This window comes from Musca autumnalis, unplaced genomic scaffold (assembly GCF_047663935.1).
Source record: "Musca autumnalis isolate F117 unplaced genomic scaffold, ASM4766393v1 scaffold_1, whole genome shotgun sequence".
NCBI classification, from domain to species: domain Eukaryota; kingdom Metazoa; phylum Arthropoda; class Insecta; order Diptera; family Muscidae; genus Musca; species Musca autumnalis.
Genome location: NW_027411644.1, coordinates 2,818,857 through 2,835,021, shown reverse-complemented (window position 1 = coordinate 2,835,021; position 16,165 = coordinate 2,818,857). Strand labels below are relative to the sequence as shown.

The window sequence follows — 16,165 nt, the reverse complement described above, 5'->3', positions numbered from 1 at the left end:
TCAATAGGCAGCAGTCACTACATTTCATCCGTTCACATGTTGTGTTTTAAGATGTAACCCAAAGGAGAATTCAATTCCAGTGTAGTTTCGCAGCTACAATTTTGACGCGCACTGTGAATAATTCTCATTTAGTCTGTACTCCAGGCCACTTAAGTATTTCAGGTTTACTTGAGAATGGCGAGCTTACTACTGCAGGGAGTTTGCTACACGGGCTGGAACAAAAGGTTGCTCTAAGTCCGCCAACTTACGCCTCGGTGCCTAGTGTTGGAAATACTTTTTGAGAGCTACCCATTAAGTTGTGGTGGCTGATACATTCCACAGGGCCTTCGGGTCAGCTGTTCCACTGGGCCTTCGGGTCAGCAGTTCCACAGGGCCTTCGGGTCAGCTGTTCCACTGGGCCTTCGGGTCAGCAGTTCCACAGGGCCTTCGGGTCAGCTGTTCCACTGGGCCTTCGGGTCAGCAGTTCCACAGGGCCTTCGGGTCAGCTGTTCCACTGGGCCTTCGGGTCAGCAGTTCCACAGGGCCTTCGGGTCAGCTGTTCCACTGGGCCTTCGGGTCAGCAGTTCCACAGGGCCTTCGGGTCAGCTGTTCCACTGGGCCTTCGGGTCAGCAGTTCCACAGGGCCTTCGGGTCAGCTGTTCCACAGGGCATTCGTGCCAGCTGTTCCACTGGGCCTTCGGGTCAGCAGTTCCACAGGGCCTTCGGGTCAGCTGTTCCACAGGGCATTCGTGCCAGCTGTTCCACAGGGCATTCGTGCCAGCTGTTCCACAGGGCCTTCGGGTCAGCTGTTCCGTATCAGTAGCGCATGGTAGATATTAGATCGTAGCCTAGACTAACTCCCGAACATCAACAGCCGAAGCCGATATTCATCGAACTCCCGAACATCAACAGCCGAAGCCGATATTCATCGTACTCCCGAACATCAACATCCGAGCGCCGAAGCCGACATTCATCGTACTCCCGAACATCAACATCCGAGCGCCGAAGCCGACACTCATCGTACTCCCGAACATCAACATCCGAGCGCCGAAGCCGACATTCATCGTACTCCCGAACATCAACATCCGAGCGCCGAAGCCGACACTCATCGTACTCCCGAACATCACCATCCGATTGCCGAGCCCATCGTATCCCCGGAAAACACCGACCGAACCCCGAACCCGTTGAATCCCCGAACACCAACGACCGACTGCCGAACACACCGCTATCCCGAACGTCAACATACGACTGCCGAACTCATCGTGCGCCCGAACATTAGCAGCCGATCGTTGCACCCATCGTGCCTCCTGCCGAACTCAACAACCGGCTGCCGCACGCATCTTATACCCGATCATACATCACCTATCACCGAGTACACCGATTGCATCGAACATTGATCCCATGAACGTCCATTGACCGCCCTCCTGATTAGATACAGAACCCGTCTCGATTATCCACGAACCGTTATCCTGATTACCGTCACACCAGGTTCCCGACTATCTATGAACTACAGACTTCGGCAGCCTACAAGCCAATCAACAACCGCCGATTCCGACGAGTCCCCAGAGTAAGGATAGCCACTGTACTGATACGTCCACTCATCACGAAGCCCAGTTCTCGAATCCCAGCCCTCCTGGTCACCTTCACGCCAACGATTGTTTCATAACCATTCAACATATTCTTATCGTATTCATTCCCGAGTAATTGTAAATTAGTGCTTTGATCAATAAACTCTGAATTAAACCCCCAGGAAAGGGAGAATACAAGTCTTATAATTTCACAAGGTTTAGTGGGTCCTTATGGAGACCCTGGACGCGACTGGCCCTACCCCAGCCAACGACAAAACCACGTTACAACCACTACAACCTTCAAATGTCAAATTACAGCTAGTTCAGTTAAAAATTGAAACTAAAATTGCCAAATTACTGAAAATCGGGATCATGAGAAAGAATATATTTATTGAGGCTGAGCGACGAATTATTTTTTAGTTTTAAGTGCATTTCTAAATAAAACACTGAAACTTAATTTTTTTAAATTATTTTTTATTTTTGAAATAAATATACATTTGTATGTTTTTTATTATTGGGAATATTGGCAGAGAGAAGGATATAATAACGGTTAGCTTTTATAGGCCCGGTAGCTTAAATACATCAACAAATTGCCAGCTACATTTTATGAAAAACCTCCGTATCTGTGCGGTGTATCGTTCGAATCGATAACTTTTTAGAATGGTATTTTGTCCTAAAAAATACATATATTTATGTATATATACATACTTTTAGTCCAAAATACCATTCCTAATGTAGTATTGAATTTTACACTAATATTACAGCATAGTTCATTCAGCTGAGTATTCCTGTTACCTTGCATTGCACAGTTATACCATGCATTCGGATATATAAAAAATCCGGAGTTGAAGTCTGTTCAAAAATTACCCTTAACATTTTGGAACGATTTTTGAACTTAAAAAGCAACATAAAAATCTCATCCAAATATCCAATTGTAAGGTTTAACAATAACACACTCACACATAATGCCACTGAAGAAGACAAGGGTGAAACAGAATTACAGATAATTGATACTAATCAAAAACTAACACAGAGGTGAAAGTTATTTAGCATTTGCTCTTAGACTGACTTACAGTTATTCTTAGTTATTCTTGAATTTTGTTACAATTCGAACATGACCAACTTTGTGTTGAGGACAGTGTCGTGAAATCGATAAACTAAATATATATTTTCCTTAATTGAATTAATCGAGCTAACATGACCAAAGAATTTTTGTATTGAAAAAGTGAATTCTAGCGAAGTCCCACACACCCAACCAATAGGCTACGATCGTTTCGCTGGTGGTTTAATTCAACTCATCAGGCATATCGAACGTTTTTTTTTTTCATTTTCCAAAATTACTCTTGTATTCGAAATTGAAATACAATTAGGAATAAGTCACATGCAATTAGCTCCATTGCGAGATGAAGTTATATGAATGTAAGCAAATTCAATGGTAAATATCATCCAAGCGTACATACGCAGCAAAAAACTCATTACTAATCTCCTTACTAACTCATTACTTTAACAAGGGCATGTTGCAATAAACAAGTTATTCTTTGGCCGCTAAAAGTCGACGAATAAATAGTTACGACCTTCAGTAGCCAAAGATTAACTACTTAATTTAATGACCTATAAAACACTACACTCGCATTTCTCACGACATGCCTTTCTTAAAATATTTGTTTAGTAAAGAGATTTGTAATGAGTTTTTTTGCTGTGATACTTTAAATTGAACACGCTATGTCTGTTCCAGAACTTACAAGAATCTATTAATTTTTACTACAATAACATTTTTTCCTGGAACAGACTAACTTTTTATTTGACTCAAAATACTGTGCTTTACATTTCCTCTGAACGATTCTGTTCAAACCGGTTACTTATTGTGGAAATTGCTTCGAGTTCTACGTCTGGCTACGGACGAAAAGAATGATGATCTGACGTTGTTGTTCGCCCCACATTCAATACAGTGACTCCATAGCGGATGCCATAGCCAAGTGAGATTTCCCAATGTTATGATCGAGAATTACAACTGTTTAAAAGCGGACCACAAAGTGTTGACTCATTAATTGAAAATTAAAAACAATTTTCCATAACCAAAAGAAAAATGCATCTCCACAAAATGTTGAATATTTTTTCATTAGTAGCAGTTGTGCTGCTCATACAAAGTTCCATTACGAGTACTGAAGAAAATTCAAGCGTCAAACCACTGGAACAAGAAATAGAAGAAAAGTTAGCAGCAGAACATAACTATGAAAGTGTCCAGTTGAAAAGAAAACGCAGATATCTGGAATTTCCAGAAGGATCTTCATTTCAGTTGGGTAAGTAATGTTCAAATACCCTTCGATGCAGATCAATTGGCCATATTTTGATTCATTGTCTCTTTCAAAGTATATGATTTAATTGTGGGTATGGTGGATTATACCAACTATCTGATTCTTGGTGTTACGGTGGCATTGGCCTGGGAATTACCCAGCAAACCACCCAGTGAAATTCTGAATGACTTATCAGAACGGCTTAAGGACGGCACACTTGGTACTACTCGAAACGATACCATTTCCCAAATAAAATACGTAGACACGAAATCAAGCAGCGCCCCGCCCACATCAACAAACTATAAAAATAATTTGTTGCCAGCTTTTAGGCCCCCCATGCATTCACAGTATTATATTAACCGTGCTCCCGACAGTTATTACAAAACCAGAGACTACTCCAAATGGGAAAATGTGTATAACGGCAAGCAATCGTGGGATAGAAAGGAAAACAGGTACTATTACAGTCCTAAACCTGTACATCCCTTCATAAAGTGGTCTACAAATCCGCCGACATTCAGAAATGTGTCACCAGTTCCAACAAAATATCCATGGTGGGCCTTACCAACAAGGTATCACGACGGTTCATGCACAAAGCAACACACATAACTTTTTACCTTTCTCTCTCTCTCTATACCCTCCCTACTTGCAGATTAAGCCAATATACAACGACCCGACCAATTGTCCAGGGATCAAGGCGTTTTGACCAAACTATAAGAAACCATAGAAACCAAGAATATACAATTGGTACTGGACGCTCGGAACATCGTATTTATCCTATCTTTGGTAAACGCAGCGTACCTGAGAACACCACCAATGAGGGCATTGTTACACACCGCCATCATAGCCGGGGTATAAGGAGTAGTGATCAATTCTCCAAAATCGACCAAATTCACATACGACATCATCGCAACACCCGTCATGACCTTTATGAAAGGATCGAAACCTATTTGAATGGGTAAGACAAACAGTATTAAAATAAATTCACTTGGCTGTCCTTGGGCTAACAAACATAAGCCTTGAGTGCGGTGGGTGTAGGGGTCCACACCCACCGCCCTTTACAATTGTATGGGGTAAAATGTCCTGCTTTGTTTATGACACAAGTGTTGATGGTACTTGAGAGAAACTAATTGAAGTGCTCCACATGCAACAAACACTGTGGCGCAAAAATGCTTTCACATACACACAACGAACACACACAAAGGCGTCATTCAATGTAACAATTGAAACTCTCACAAATCCATTCAATCGTCCTTTCTCGAATGGAGATAAGTACATTCGACAGAATTACACAGTCACACAAATTTACATTACAGACAACGGCACGAAGTAGAAACGAATAGGATGCTTCCCATTAAATACATCTAAACACAGTGGGGGATTATAAAGGTCCGAAAACTTAAGACAATCGAGCACTTCAAGATACTAAGATGATGGAGACATTTACAAAAAATATTTTCGGAATCTCTAAAGAACTAACACTGAAATATCCTAGAATGCTATTGTGTGGAAGTCTAGGATAACACTGTGCAACAAACGAAAATGCAAACAACTTCTAATATGCATTTTTTGAAAGTACATATTGAGACCACAAAAACTCCAGTTGGGGTTTGTCTTGTCAGATCCAGTTAGGATTTTATGGTCCCATCCAAACCAGGCTAAAACTACTTTTTTCATTTATCCGGCCTTGTCTCAAAAACGAATAGGAATTTCGCCTTGCAGTCTTTAGGAATATTGTAGACCTAAAGCTGTAGAACTTTAGTGTTGAACAGACCACTTAGGAAAAATTCCATTTATCGCATTAAAATCTATAACATATAGAAAATTTTACATAATTTCTGGATTTTTGCTTTGTATTTGCTAAACTATTGGGAGTTGAACCAAATAAGCTGTTACCCAAAATGTTCCAAAATGTGTGCTCAGCAATTCTTCAGAACATTCTGAAACTCTTAAATGCTTATTTCATGTTGTTTCGGTAGTGTTTTATAACATACCTTTTACAGCACGTACATATTTCAAACAACCTGAGCAACCTGATAGAGGCATTTTACAACAAAGTCATGTTCTACAGATTTGTTTACAACATTCCAGCGAATATTTTGCCAAAAGATGGCATTTAGAAAAATTTAATAGTTTTGCGAAATGTATAAAAATTATGGATATTACATCTTTGTGTTTATTTCAGCTTTAGTCCATATTTTGTTGTATTCAAGTATTTGAACAAACAAATAACAACACTGTAAAACATTTTGTTGTTATTCAAATACTTGAATACAACAAAATATGGACTAAAGCTGAAATAAACACAAAGATGTAAAATTCTGCAGTCCAACAATAAAAAACGCCAACAACAATTATGGATATTTTTGATATATTTCGCAGCATATTTCAGGAAATAAGTGCAGTTTTTGTAGTTCATTATTTTTGCAAAAGATTGCTTCAGAAGGTAGAAGAAGATTCGCATTGATTTCAGAGATATATTCCCGAATTGCTTTAAAATGGCAATATTTAACGATGTTTACACGGGGCCATAAAATCGAAGCTGGATCTGCCGCAACAAAACCCAACTAGAACATCTCGCTGACTTCCGAAACGTCAGTTGCTTTGCAAATTTCATAACGTCGTGAAATATTTTGATGAAATCTAAAACTTGCAATATGTTGATACTTTTCAGATGTCAATCTACCATTCCATTTTGGTATGCAGTCCGAAAATACAACACATGGACAACTTTTACAAAATTGTTTCGAAACTTCACGTGTATTGTAATTCTCTGGAATCCTACTGAGTGGGAGTCTAATATCTTATGTTAGACTGTCAGCCGTCATCCATTTCAACTTTTGGTCTCTTGGGTTTATTTCTCGGTAATTTAAAAACGATTCCCCCACTATGCCTGATGCACAAAGAATCCCCCTTCTTTTTAGATGACTGTATCATTGCTGTGCTGTTTGTCCATCCATTTCAAAGCAAGTGGCCAATAATAGGGAGGGAAATCCTTCAATTACTTTAAACAATTATTCTTAACGGGGATTTAAGTGATAAAATATTAACTTTAAACGACAATAAAATTCGAAAGACCCATCCAACTGGAACAACATCATCAGCACGACCCACATTCCATTGTATTGATTAGATGCTGCTAAAATTCATTGATTTTGTTATAAATAAATACACGCCACATGTTTGATTGATAATAAAATTGGATGTATTTTTCTCTTTTTCCACAGACGCGGTTCGAACGGTCACCATTGTGTACTGCGAGCTCTATGTGAAACCGGTCAAAAATCCCACGAACAACAACCGGGATCTTTTGTTGGCGAATTGATGAGGGCCATTTTTACACTGCCTGAGGCATTTGACGCAGATCTTAGCTATAAGGAACAGCGATATGACGCAGCCCATTCCCATCCGGGAGATTGTGCTTCACGTTATGAACTCTGCAAGGATTCCATGTGGTCATCTCACTTTGTAATGTAACACAAAAATTATAGCAATAACAACCGTGAATAAATAAAACAAAAAACACTTCCCATTCATTTCACTTTTATTTAAACTGATTTTTTGGAATTTACAAACAAGTCAAGTAAACTAATGGGACATCTGTGGTGCAGATATGTATCACAGGTCTCGTAATCAGTCTCCATCATTCGCATATAGTCGTCCTTAACGCCATTTATTGTGGGAAACCTGAAAAAAAGTTTTGGAAGTTGGAGTTAAAATTGGTGTAGGGCCACCATTTTTTTGTGATTCTTACGTCAAAAGCACTCTCACAATGTCATGTATTAATGAATATCCTGGCGGTAGAAGAAAACGTTTGGCGTCACACATGGCTCTCAGAATGCACGTCTTAATATCGATACCCAACCTTAAAGAAAAATAATAACTAACCGCTCAATGTCATTAGAAACAACTTACAATTTTGTCAGTCCTTCAAAATGTTCAAAGAGATCTCTTCGTCCGCGGTAAACATGGTAATGGGGAGAATCGCCAACGTTGGCCATTTCAAACGCTCCTTCATGACCATCATAGTTATTTACATCCCTACCATAACGGTTCCATTGGTTCGAGTAATTGTTATTAGCTTTCCATGAGTTCCACTTGCCATTGATATTCTCTGTATACTTGCCCACATATTTCACTTGTTTCTCTGGTGTCCATTGGTACTTATTCAAGTACTCTGGTGAACTGTATTTGGTCCATTTTGGAGGCTTATTCATTGTTACTCCACTAGCAGGTAACCACTGCAACTGTGTGGCGTTATAGTCAACACGTTGCACTAAAGGAAATTTTGTGGCTGGTTTTGCGCGAAATTTTATTAATGAACCCGGTACACCGATTAGAGTTAGAGGAGGTGTTCCCGCCGGTTTTGGAGCCTTTGTAGTTGGCTTTCTAAAACGCCTTGGTATTAGATCAATGCGTGCTACAGGCATTGGATAATAAACTGCAGCCTCCATATTGAAATTCAAGCCCTTGGGATAAACCGCCAACAATCGTTTGCTTATCGACATCGTAAACTTCAAAGCAGAACCCTTGGGAAATAATAACCATCTTTTACGCCTAGAAAAAACTCGCTCTACGGGATCCTTCAAAGTTGTGGTATTACTTTGTGCCCTGGTCTCGTATGCGGCAAGCGAAGCCAAGCAACACCAAAACATCCACAAATTAAATAATTTCATATTTTAACCTCGTACTTATCTCGTCGCCTATTTAAAGATCACTACAACGACGGTTGAAATTTAAATTTTCCAGCCCTAAATAAGTTATCATATTTTGGTAATGATGTTTGTCTTTGTCATTAGCATTGACATTTGGTGTGACAGACGCCTTCTTTTATAACAATGGGACACCACAATCGACTTTAAATAAACACCGGCCCAATTATCTACTTCGATAAAGCATTGCAGCCTAATTCAGTCTGGAAATTGTACTTGAATGAATCGGTCAAAATGTGGACAATTCAACTGAGTATTTTAACGCTAGTCATTCGGGGCAGTCATTCACTACTCTATCCTCAATCAACATCACTAGGTGTAAGTGTGCGAACAGTACAAAAAGTTTGATTTATTAATTTCAAAATCCCACAGCTTGTTGCTTCTGTGTCCGTGCCGGTTACTGAATATTTACCTGAACGGAGGATACTTATCGATTGGTGCTTTCAAATGTCCTATGATTTACCCTACCAGTTATCGTCATTCTATAACATTCCCATATGGCCTGGCAAGCATAGTCCCATCAAAAGTCGTAAACGCTCGATCGGCACCAATATTTCATGGCCAATTGAGAATCATTGGAAGGCCATTGAAAAGCTGCACAACACAACATCAATTGATTATAGTAGGCACCCAAGTGATTTCACTGCTGGTGAGCTATACCAGAGCATTGAAGAATTGTTAATCAGGTAAGTCTTTGGAACAATTCTTGAGCGCGTGAGAGGAGATGGTACAATTTTCTGTTTTTATTATTAGTTACGGATATGATGAAAGCTGCCTCTTGCGTAGTGTGTGTGAACTGGCTAAGCATCCATTCGATGATGGCGACAAACAGGGAAATATTCTTACAGATATAATTACCTTTATTCTAACGTAAGTTGAAATAGTTTTAAGGAACAAATTATGAATACGTCGAAACCAAGTTCATAAATATTTCTCTAAAACTGCAATGAAAAACTTCTCGACAAGTGATATTTTAAGGAACGCTGTTTGGACTCGGCTATATAAAGTATGTTTCATATGATTGAGCTAATGTGTTCTTGAATCGGGGTACACTCATTGATGTGAGACTGAGAAGAACATACAGTCGGACCTCGATTATCCGTGATGGTCGGGACCGGATGCATTACGGATAATCGATTTTCCCGGATAATGGAGGCAATGCTTTTACGCAGTTTTTGAACATAGTTTTAAACTAAAAATAACATAATATTGTACAATAATGTGAAAATCTGCAATTTTTTAAATTCGTTACGGTAATCCACCAAATTTTAGAAGGAAACATAATATCATGATCATCAGATTCATCTGAATGGACTTCGTCCCATAGTTTTTGTGATACATTAATTACACAAATTGTGTAATACGGGAGAATTTCCAGTTTTCGTTTGTTTACCTTCTGTTTGCTTAATCAGATTAATTGGAAAGTGTGTTTTTACTCCCGGACAATGAAGTTTATAATGAAAAATAGAAGAAATGGAAAAAAGTCCAACATTTTTTTCCATCACGGATAATGGAGGTTCCCGGATAATCGATTCACGGATAATCGAGGTTCAACCGTAATTAAATTTTAATTATTCATTATGTTGTATACTGGATCTTCATTCACTTTCTTCATTTCACTTGGCAAAATATGTTTGTGTTGTGTTCGGAAGAATATTATACTCGTATTATTCGCCTGTACCAACAATAGCAAAACATAATACGAATTCGCAGAAAGATTGCCGAACATTATTTTTTGAGAATCGTCTGCAAATGCCAAATTACTCGCATGGGTGATAATTATATAAAAAAATCACTAAAAGATCGCCGGAAAAAATCACAGTAGAATAATCTGATCAAAAAATCTTCTAGCGAACTTCCAAATGTTTGCAGGGTATATATAAATCAGGGTCGACTAAAACATGTGTGTATGGCTATGGCATATATTTCGCATAACTTAAATACATATGTGAAGATGATCCCGAAAATATCTGGTAGAATGTCTGTTCCAGAACCTGCAAGAAGCTACTATTTTTACTACGATAACAATCGTTCCTTTATGATATCGAAAAAAAATATTACTTTCTTGGATCAGACCAGGAGTGAGATATTCTAGTCAAAAAGTTATACCTATATTTCAGCATCTGTTGGCTTTACAAGTATGGTAATATTTAATTAATAACGATTCTCCCCATCTTCTCTTTGCAGACCGTCACAGCACGAAGGTTTTGATAAATCGGAAATACTTTATCGCCAAGCGTATGAAGACGCTGAGAGAAGTGGCTTTTTAGGAGAAAATTGTGCACACCTATACCCGAAATGTGAAACCGATTTACTGACCTTATTTAGCAATAAATATTTATAAATAAAATAAGCATGTCGATCCTTTGGTTAAAAATGTAAAGGTTTCTCTTAACAGAAGCAAGAATGAGCTGCCATTGAAAGATTCTTAAAAAGTTGCCTTTAATAAATAATTAACACGTAATATTTGGCCAATGAAAAATGAGGGGCATGTACTGCAGCCAACGATTATTGTTCATTCCACATTTCCGGCTAAGCGAAATACTTGACCGTTTTTGCTCAACACAAATTAACTTGAAAAAATAAATTTAAAACTATATTTGAGAGTATTAAATATTTAGCGGAACGTCGTACTGGAAATGTCTGTGACAGGCAATTTTTTTAAATATACTTCGGGAATTTGTATTATTGATAGAAATTAAATATTTGTTATTTACTTTTGACTAGCAAAGTGCCCGCTACTTCGTATGCGGAAAGAATATACAAAACAAATATAAAATATTTGTTTTTTTAGAATAGTCTGGCTTAATCCCATTGTTGTTGTTCTAATATTTTAAAACAACTATTTTATTAGTGGAAAAGATTTGGCATTGTTCGCCAAGGGGTAAGGCATGGAATACTATAGTTTCGATCCACGCCACTGGATCTCATCAGTTCCCTTGTTTCTTGTTTGTGGATATTCTCCACCGAAGTTATTTTTCAATAACTTCTTCAACAAGAAACTTTTTATACCCAAACATCAATCGTCAGCTCGAAGTATAAAGGTACGCAAAGAAAAAAGTTCAATGAGAAGTTTTTCCTTGGCAACCTCACACAACTCCGACGAAAGTGTCTGCGAAAACAATTCAAACCTCTTCCACTAGTATGTGTCGTCGAATTTCGACAAATGCACACACCAAAATTTGGTTGGTCTGCTTTACAGCAAAAACAACACAGGTCGTGCCAGTGTCTTCAATTAGAAGCATTGTGGCGTTTTTTTATTGGGATAGCGTTTGCAATTTTGTTTTTTTAAAATAGTCTGGCTTAATCCCATTGTTGTTGTTCTAATATTTTAAATATAAAATATATAATATGGAAATGGTGAACACTAAAAATTTTGTTATACTAATACCCATTTTAATTAGTATTTATTTTTATTTAAGTACAGTTCGCACCACTTTAGTTCGATTTTCAAAAAAAATCAGCAAAAATCATATCAACAGCGAGTCACATTTTTGAGGCATTTTAATTAGAGGCTCTCTGTCCTGAGAAGGATAAACATTGTTATAAAAAAATTTCGAACCCTCCTAATATTTCTAATATGAATAGGGGTGCACTCATTTATATGAGAGAAGTCTCCCTTGTCCCTTATGGGATGTTTGTGGAACAATTATTATTATTATTATTCCATTGTACACCACGGTGCTCTTGAAACAATTTTAAATGGAAGGTGCTTACACCTCGGAAGTTTTTGCGTATTCTGAAACTACAATGTTTATAGATGAGAACAATCAAAAAACAAAAAAAATCGTCGGAGCGCTTTTTAAATAAATCGCGATTTAAGTTGAAATTTTTAGGTTAGTTTCAGAATCCGCAAAAACTTCCGAGGTGTAAGCACCTTCCATTTAAAATTGTTTCAAGAGCACCGTGACACTCCAACAGTAATCTTAATTCAAAATTTCAGGATTCTAGCTCTGTCCGTACGCCCAAATCGTAGTTGTAGCAAATTTAGTACCATTTGGTACTTTTCGTCCACATTTGTATATCTTTCCAAAACCACCTCCTTATGTCAAGTGTACTTTTAAACCTTAATTCTAACTCCAAATTTTAACCTATAAGCTTTATCCATTCACATAATATGAAGTGGTACCAAATTTAGTATATTTTAGAACTGTTGGTACAGTTATAGTTCGAATTTCTAAAAATCCTTTGGTACACCTATCCTACATCAGTGACCTTCACTCCAAAATTTCAGGATTCTAGCCCTACCGTTTCGCCAAATACGAATGGCAACATATTTATAACCGTTTAGTACTTTTCGTACCGTTCTAGTTCGAATTTTCAAAAAGCAAACCTTATCTGACACCTTCGGACCAAGAGTGACCCTCACCCAAAATTTCAATATTAGCCTGGGCGTTGATTATCAGTCAGTCACTCATCATTACTGAACACTTTTATAAGTATAGATTAAAAAATATGTTATGAAGGTCTGAATTCGCCTTTTGTATCGTGTAAATGTGAGAAGAGAAAAACAACCTTTCGGTTTGGTTGAGGATTCAATTCCAATTTTATTAAAATAAAATGAAACTTAAGAGCTACTTAAACTAATCTATCTTAGCCTACACGCAGACATACAATCTTTTTGATCTATTTAGCCAGCACACAAGGAGGGTTGTTTTGTCCCTACATTGTGTGCCTTCTACTACTGAGCGTATCGTTATCTTCGTGTGTGGACTTTATGACATTCTTTCTTATCAGTGCTCACACACATAGGTTTACGATGGCTCGGAATTGATCACACATATTTAAAATAGATTAATAATTGCCGTCTGCGCCAGCGCATAAGAGCACTGCTTTGAAAACATATTGTACTTTATGGCACTGGGAAATTGCTAATATGCAATATTTATTTTTAATGGCTTGATTTTCCGAATGCCCTAACCTCACCCAAAGATATGTACAAAGTTATTTGTACATATCGTATTAGTAAATTCGCCTTGATATGCACAAATATGGTCTGTTCCTTTACTTTTAAAAATGGTAAAACCGGCAAAAGTAGTAAAAGTTGTAAATTGCTCCATATGAATTGTGAAATGTATGTATCACACTACGAGTATAGTTGTGTTCCAGTACCTGCACAGATGCTTGTAAAAGTATTCAAATTTATAATGCGGCCCAATGTGTATCCTGTGTATGCATGGTACAAGGAAGAAGGTGATACCGTAATACCAACTGATGTCTTAATTTGCGGTCAAAACTTATTTGTTATCAAAAATAAATAATAACTATTTCAATCCTATAAAGAATATCTGTGTACAACATATTGATTTAAGCTTCGCGAAGAATATTTTACAGTTTTCTTCTACCTTTCGTGGATATTTCGCGCAAACAATTTTTACAGCAAATGAAGAATAAGGCCTGAATTCGCCTTTTGTTTCACCATCTTAAATTCGCCTTGAGTATTAGTAAATGTTGAAGTGTTTGTCAATGTATGTATGTGTGAGTATGCCTGTCTGCGTACTCGATAATTTCATGGCCCAATAATAGGTCCCCCAGCAAAATCAGATGATTTCGATTTGAGCTGTCAAAATTCATATTTGTCATTTGAATTCGCTGTGAGGTATAGAAATGTCAAACTGTACAGAAACAGGTAGATGTATCTCGAAAAAAGAAAATAAATAAACTTAATGTGTAAATGTACACGTAATATGTCAACATTTGTTGTGTTTTGTATGAGAATTTAATTTACAATAACTAATTTTAGCAGTTCAAGTTCGATCAGCTGGAATTTTCTGTTTCGTCAAACAAAAATAACTCTTTTTCAACTTTTTCTATGAAAATGTTGTGTATGTATCTACCTGAATTGACAGAAAAGAAATTCGCCTCAAACTATTTTTCGCTCCTGTTTATGAATTTTGACATTTAAAATCTTTGTTTTTCTTTGAATTCGCTTGGTGGAGGACCTGTAATTGGGCCATGGATAATTTGTAATAATAGGTGTGTCTTTTTACGTGATAATTAGTAATAATTATTACAAATGTTTCGAGTTTTGACATTTGGATAAAAAAAGTTAGTGTACGGGACGCATAAAGGAAAAAGTCATTAAATTTAAAAAAATAGTTGTATATAAAGTCGTATATAAAAACTGCGAAGCTCCTGATCAGATTGATGTTTATTAAATTGATTTATTTATTAATTTCATATGTACAAGAAGTTCTCTGTGATTCCTAGACATTCAGTATAGGCTGCTTAGAATTTTCAAAAAATCGTCTTTACATTCAGAATACAGTTGGTGGCACACGTAACCAGCATGACCTTGTCTCTCAGCTAAATGGTATTGATAGAAAAAACCGTCAAATTCAGGGTACGATGCCATTGGATGGAGTGATGGACTGCTCGAAAAGAAAGTTAATGATTTTAAAGTACTACAATACTGCGATATTTTATTTATTTACTACATTAATTAGTAGTTAATACAAAATTAATATAAAGGTACCTTTGGCTACAAAAGCCATCACCTAAGCAGGGATATAACTTTTTGGCATTTTCGCAAACGTCAAAATATATTTTTTAGCATTTTCATGAACTGAATTTTCTGGAATAATGGTTAACAATATATGTATATATAATCTGCCTTTGCTAAAAAATTCATAAATCTTATAAGTATGTCATCATATCAACCACTGTATTAAATATTCAAATTAAAATTTGCGTTCGAAGCTGAGAAAACAATTCAAATGGAGTATCCCATAAAAAATACAACTAGCACTGATATTTGTTGTACCGAATCATCTCATAGCTGGAACCGTTTTTTGATAACAATACAATTGTTGCATTTGGCACGCCAAAAAGTTACATCCCTAATGTACATCTACAACTTACCTCATGACGAACGTTATAATTTCGGTTAACCAATTGCTGTTGTTCTTGTCGAAAGGATAATGAGCCAATTCACAAATGGAACGTTTCCAGCAAGTTTTGTCATAACCGTGTCTGTAAAAATACAATCATGTCTGAAACCACGTCCATGTTTCTACATATGTTTTTATCTACACATTTGTTTTCATTTCCGACTCGTATGGTAACCCTCTGCATGAAAGCAAAGCTGATTATCTCGATCAAAATGATCTCATATTATTAAAAAAATTTGTTCATATAGGCCACTCCCCAACAAATATGTACATACAATACCGATCATATCTACCTTTCCAAAATATTCTCCAAGCTGCTGTAAACCTGTGCCGGAGTTAAGTCTACATTATATAGTTCCCTTTTCGATATTTCATTATCTTTGGATGGCCAAATTGGTGTCATATAAAATGATGACAAATTGAATGGCATGTTGTAGTTCATTTGGAAACCCCAATCAAAAAACGCCTTTCGAGTAGGAGGAAGATCCACTATCGGCAATGATATTGAGCTTGTTATCTTCAAAAAAAGATTACAAAAACAAATTTTTATTTGATCACAATGGTTTCTAGGGGATAAAACTAGGCTTACTTGGAAAACGGTTGAAGCTGGATAAAGTAATGTTCCCAACACTAATCTGTGTAGCGATAGGATTACCCAAAAAATAACGCAAGCAACAAGTGACTCTTTAACCATGACTTGGTTAGGACAACTAAACTCTCAGAAA

General features: G+C 37.1%; 4 protein-coding genes across 4 annotated transcripts; 2 read left to right on the top strand and 2 right to left on the bottom strand.

The window, feature by feature from the left end:
* The first annotated feature begins 3,477 nt into the window (after positions 1–3,477).
* On the top strand, positions 3,478–7,369 carry LOC141390300 (uncharacterized). Its single transcript, XM_073963214.1, has 4 exons — positions 3,478–3,847; positions 3,918–4,410; positions 4,491–4,796; positions 7,066–7,369. The coding sequence occupies exons 1-4, from the start codon at positions 3,634–3,636 to the stop codon at positions 7,313–7,315; spliced, it is 1,263 nt and encodes a 420-aa protein (XP_073819315.1). The 5' UTR covers positions 3,478–3,633; the 3' UTR covers positions 7,316–7,369.
* A 17-nt stretch (positions 7,370–7,386) lies between these two features.
* On the bottom strand, positions 7,387–8,488 carry LOC141391046 (uncharacterized). The gene is made up of 3 exons (XM_073963965.1): positions 7,754–8,488; positions 7,593–7,703; positions 7,387–7,525 (listed from the first exon to the last, which is right to left on the bottom strand). Exons 1-3 carry the CDS (start codon positions 8,344–8,346, stop codon positions 7,387–7,389), a joined length of 843 nt encoding a protein of 280 aa, XP_073820066.1. The 5' UTR covers positions 8,347–8,488.
* Positions 8,489–8,771: 283 nt separating this feature from the next.
* Positions 8,772–10,894, top strand: LOC141391040 (uncharacterized). The gene is made up of 4 exons (XM_073963957.1): positions 8,772–8,868; positions 8,923–9,236; positions 9,304–9,420; positions 10,738–10,894. Exons 1-4 carry the CDS (start codon positions 8,785–8,787, stop codon positions 10,892–10,894), a joined length of 672 nt encoding a protein of 223 aa, XP_073820058.1. The 5' UTR covers positions 8,772–8,784.
* Positions 10,895–14,764: 3,870 nt separating this feature from the next.
* Positions 14,765–16,150, bottom strand: LOC141391029 (uncharacterized). The gene is made up of 4 exons (XM_073963945.1): positions 16,030–16,150; positions 15,734–15,957; positions 15,412–15,522; positions 14,765–14,921 (listed from the first exon to the last, which is right to left on the bottom strand). The coding sequence occupies exons 1-4, from the start codon at positions 16,132–16,134 to the stop codon at positions 14,765–14,767; spliced, it is 597 nt and encodes a 198-aa protein (XP_073820046.1). The 5' UTR covers positions 16,135–16,150.
* Between the last annotated feature and the right edge of the window lie 15 nt (positions 16,151–16,165).

What these genes read in the sequence shown, in the direction of transcription:
- LOC141390300 (XM_073963214.1), top strand. Translation starts at nt 3,634, where the DNA reads ATGCATCTCCACAAAATGTTGAATATTTTTTCATTAGTAGCAGTTGTG. An exon ending in AGGATCTTCATTTCAGTTGG is followed by an intron (nt 3,848 to 3,917) that starts GTAAGTAATGTT and finishes TCTCTTTCAAAG; the next exon opens with TATATGATTTAATTGTGGGT. An exon ending in ATCGAAACCTATTTGAATGG is followed by an intron (nt 4,797 to 7,065) that starts GTAAGACAAACA and finishes CTTTTTCCACAG; the next exon opens with ACGCGGTTCGAACGGTCACC.
- LOC141391046 (XM_073963965.1), bottom strand. Translation starts at nt 8,346, where the DNA reads ATGTCGATAAGCAAACGATTGTTGGCGGTTTATCCCAAGGGCTTGAAT. An exon ending in TTTGAAGGACTGACAAAATT is followed by an intron (nt 7,704 to 7,753) that starts GTAAGTTGTTTC and finishes TTTTTCTTTAAG; the next exon opens with GTTGGGTATCGATATTAAGA. An exon ending in ATTGTGAGAGTGCTTTTGAC is followed by an intron (nt 7,526 to 7,592) that starts GTAAGAATCACA and finishes ACTTTTTTTCAG; the next exon opens with GTTTCCCACAATAAATGGCG.
- LOC141391040 (XM_073963957.1), top strand. Translation starts at nt 8,785, where the DNA reads ATGTGGACAATTCAACTGAGTATTTTAACGCTAGTCATTCGGGGCAGT. An exon ending in ATTGAAGAATTGTTAATCAG is followed by an intron (nt 9,237 to 9,303) that starts GTAAGTCTTTGG and finishes TTTTATTATTAG; the next exon opens with TTACGGATATGATGAAAGCT. An exon ending in ATAATTACCTTTATTCTAAC is followed by an intron (nt 9,421 to 10,737) that starts GTAAGTTGAAAT and finishes TTCTCTTTGCAG; the next exon opens with ACCGTCACAGCACGAAGGTT.
- LOC141391029 (XM_073963945.1), bottom strand. Translation starts at nt 16,134, where the DNA reads ATGGTTAAAGAGTCACTTGTTGCTTGCGTTATTTTTTGGGTAATCCTA. An exon ending in CAGCTTCAACCGTTTTCCAA is followed by an intron (nt 15,958 to 16,029) that starts GTAAGCCTAGTT and finishes CTTTTTTTGAAG; the next exon opens with ATAACAAGCTCAATATCATT. An exon ending in ATTATAACGTTCGTCATGAG is followed by an intron (nt 14,922 to 15,411) that starts GTAAGTTGTAGA and finishes CTTTTCGAGCAG; the next exon opens with TCCATCACTCCATCCAATGG.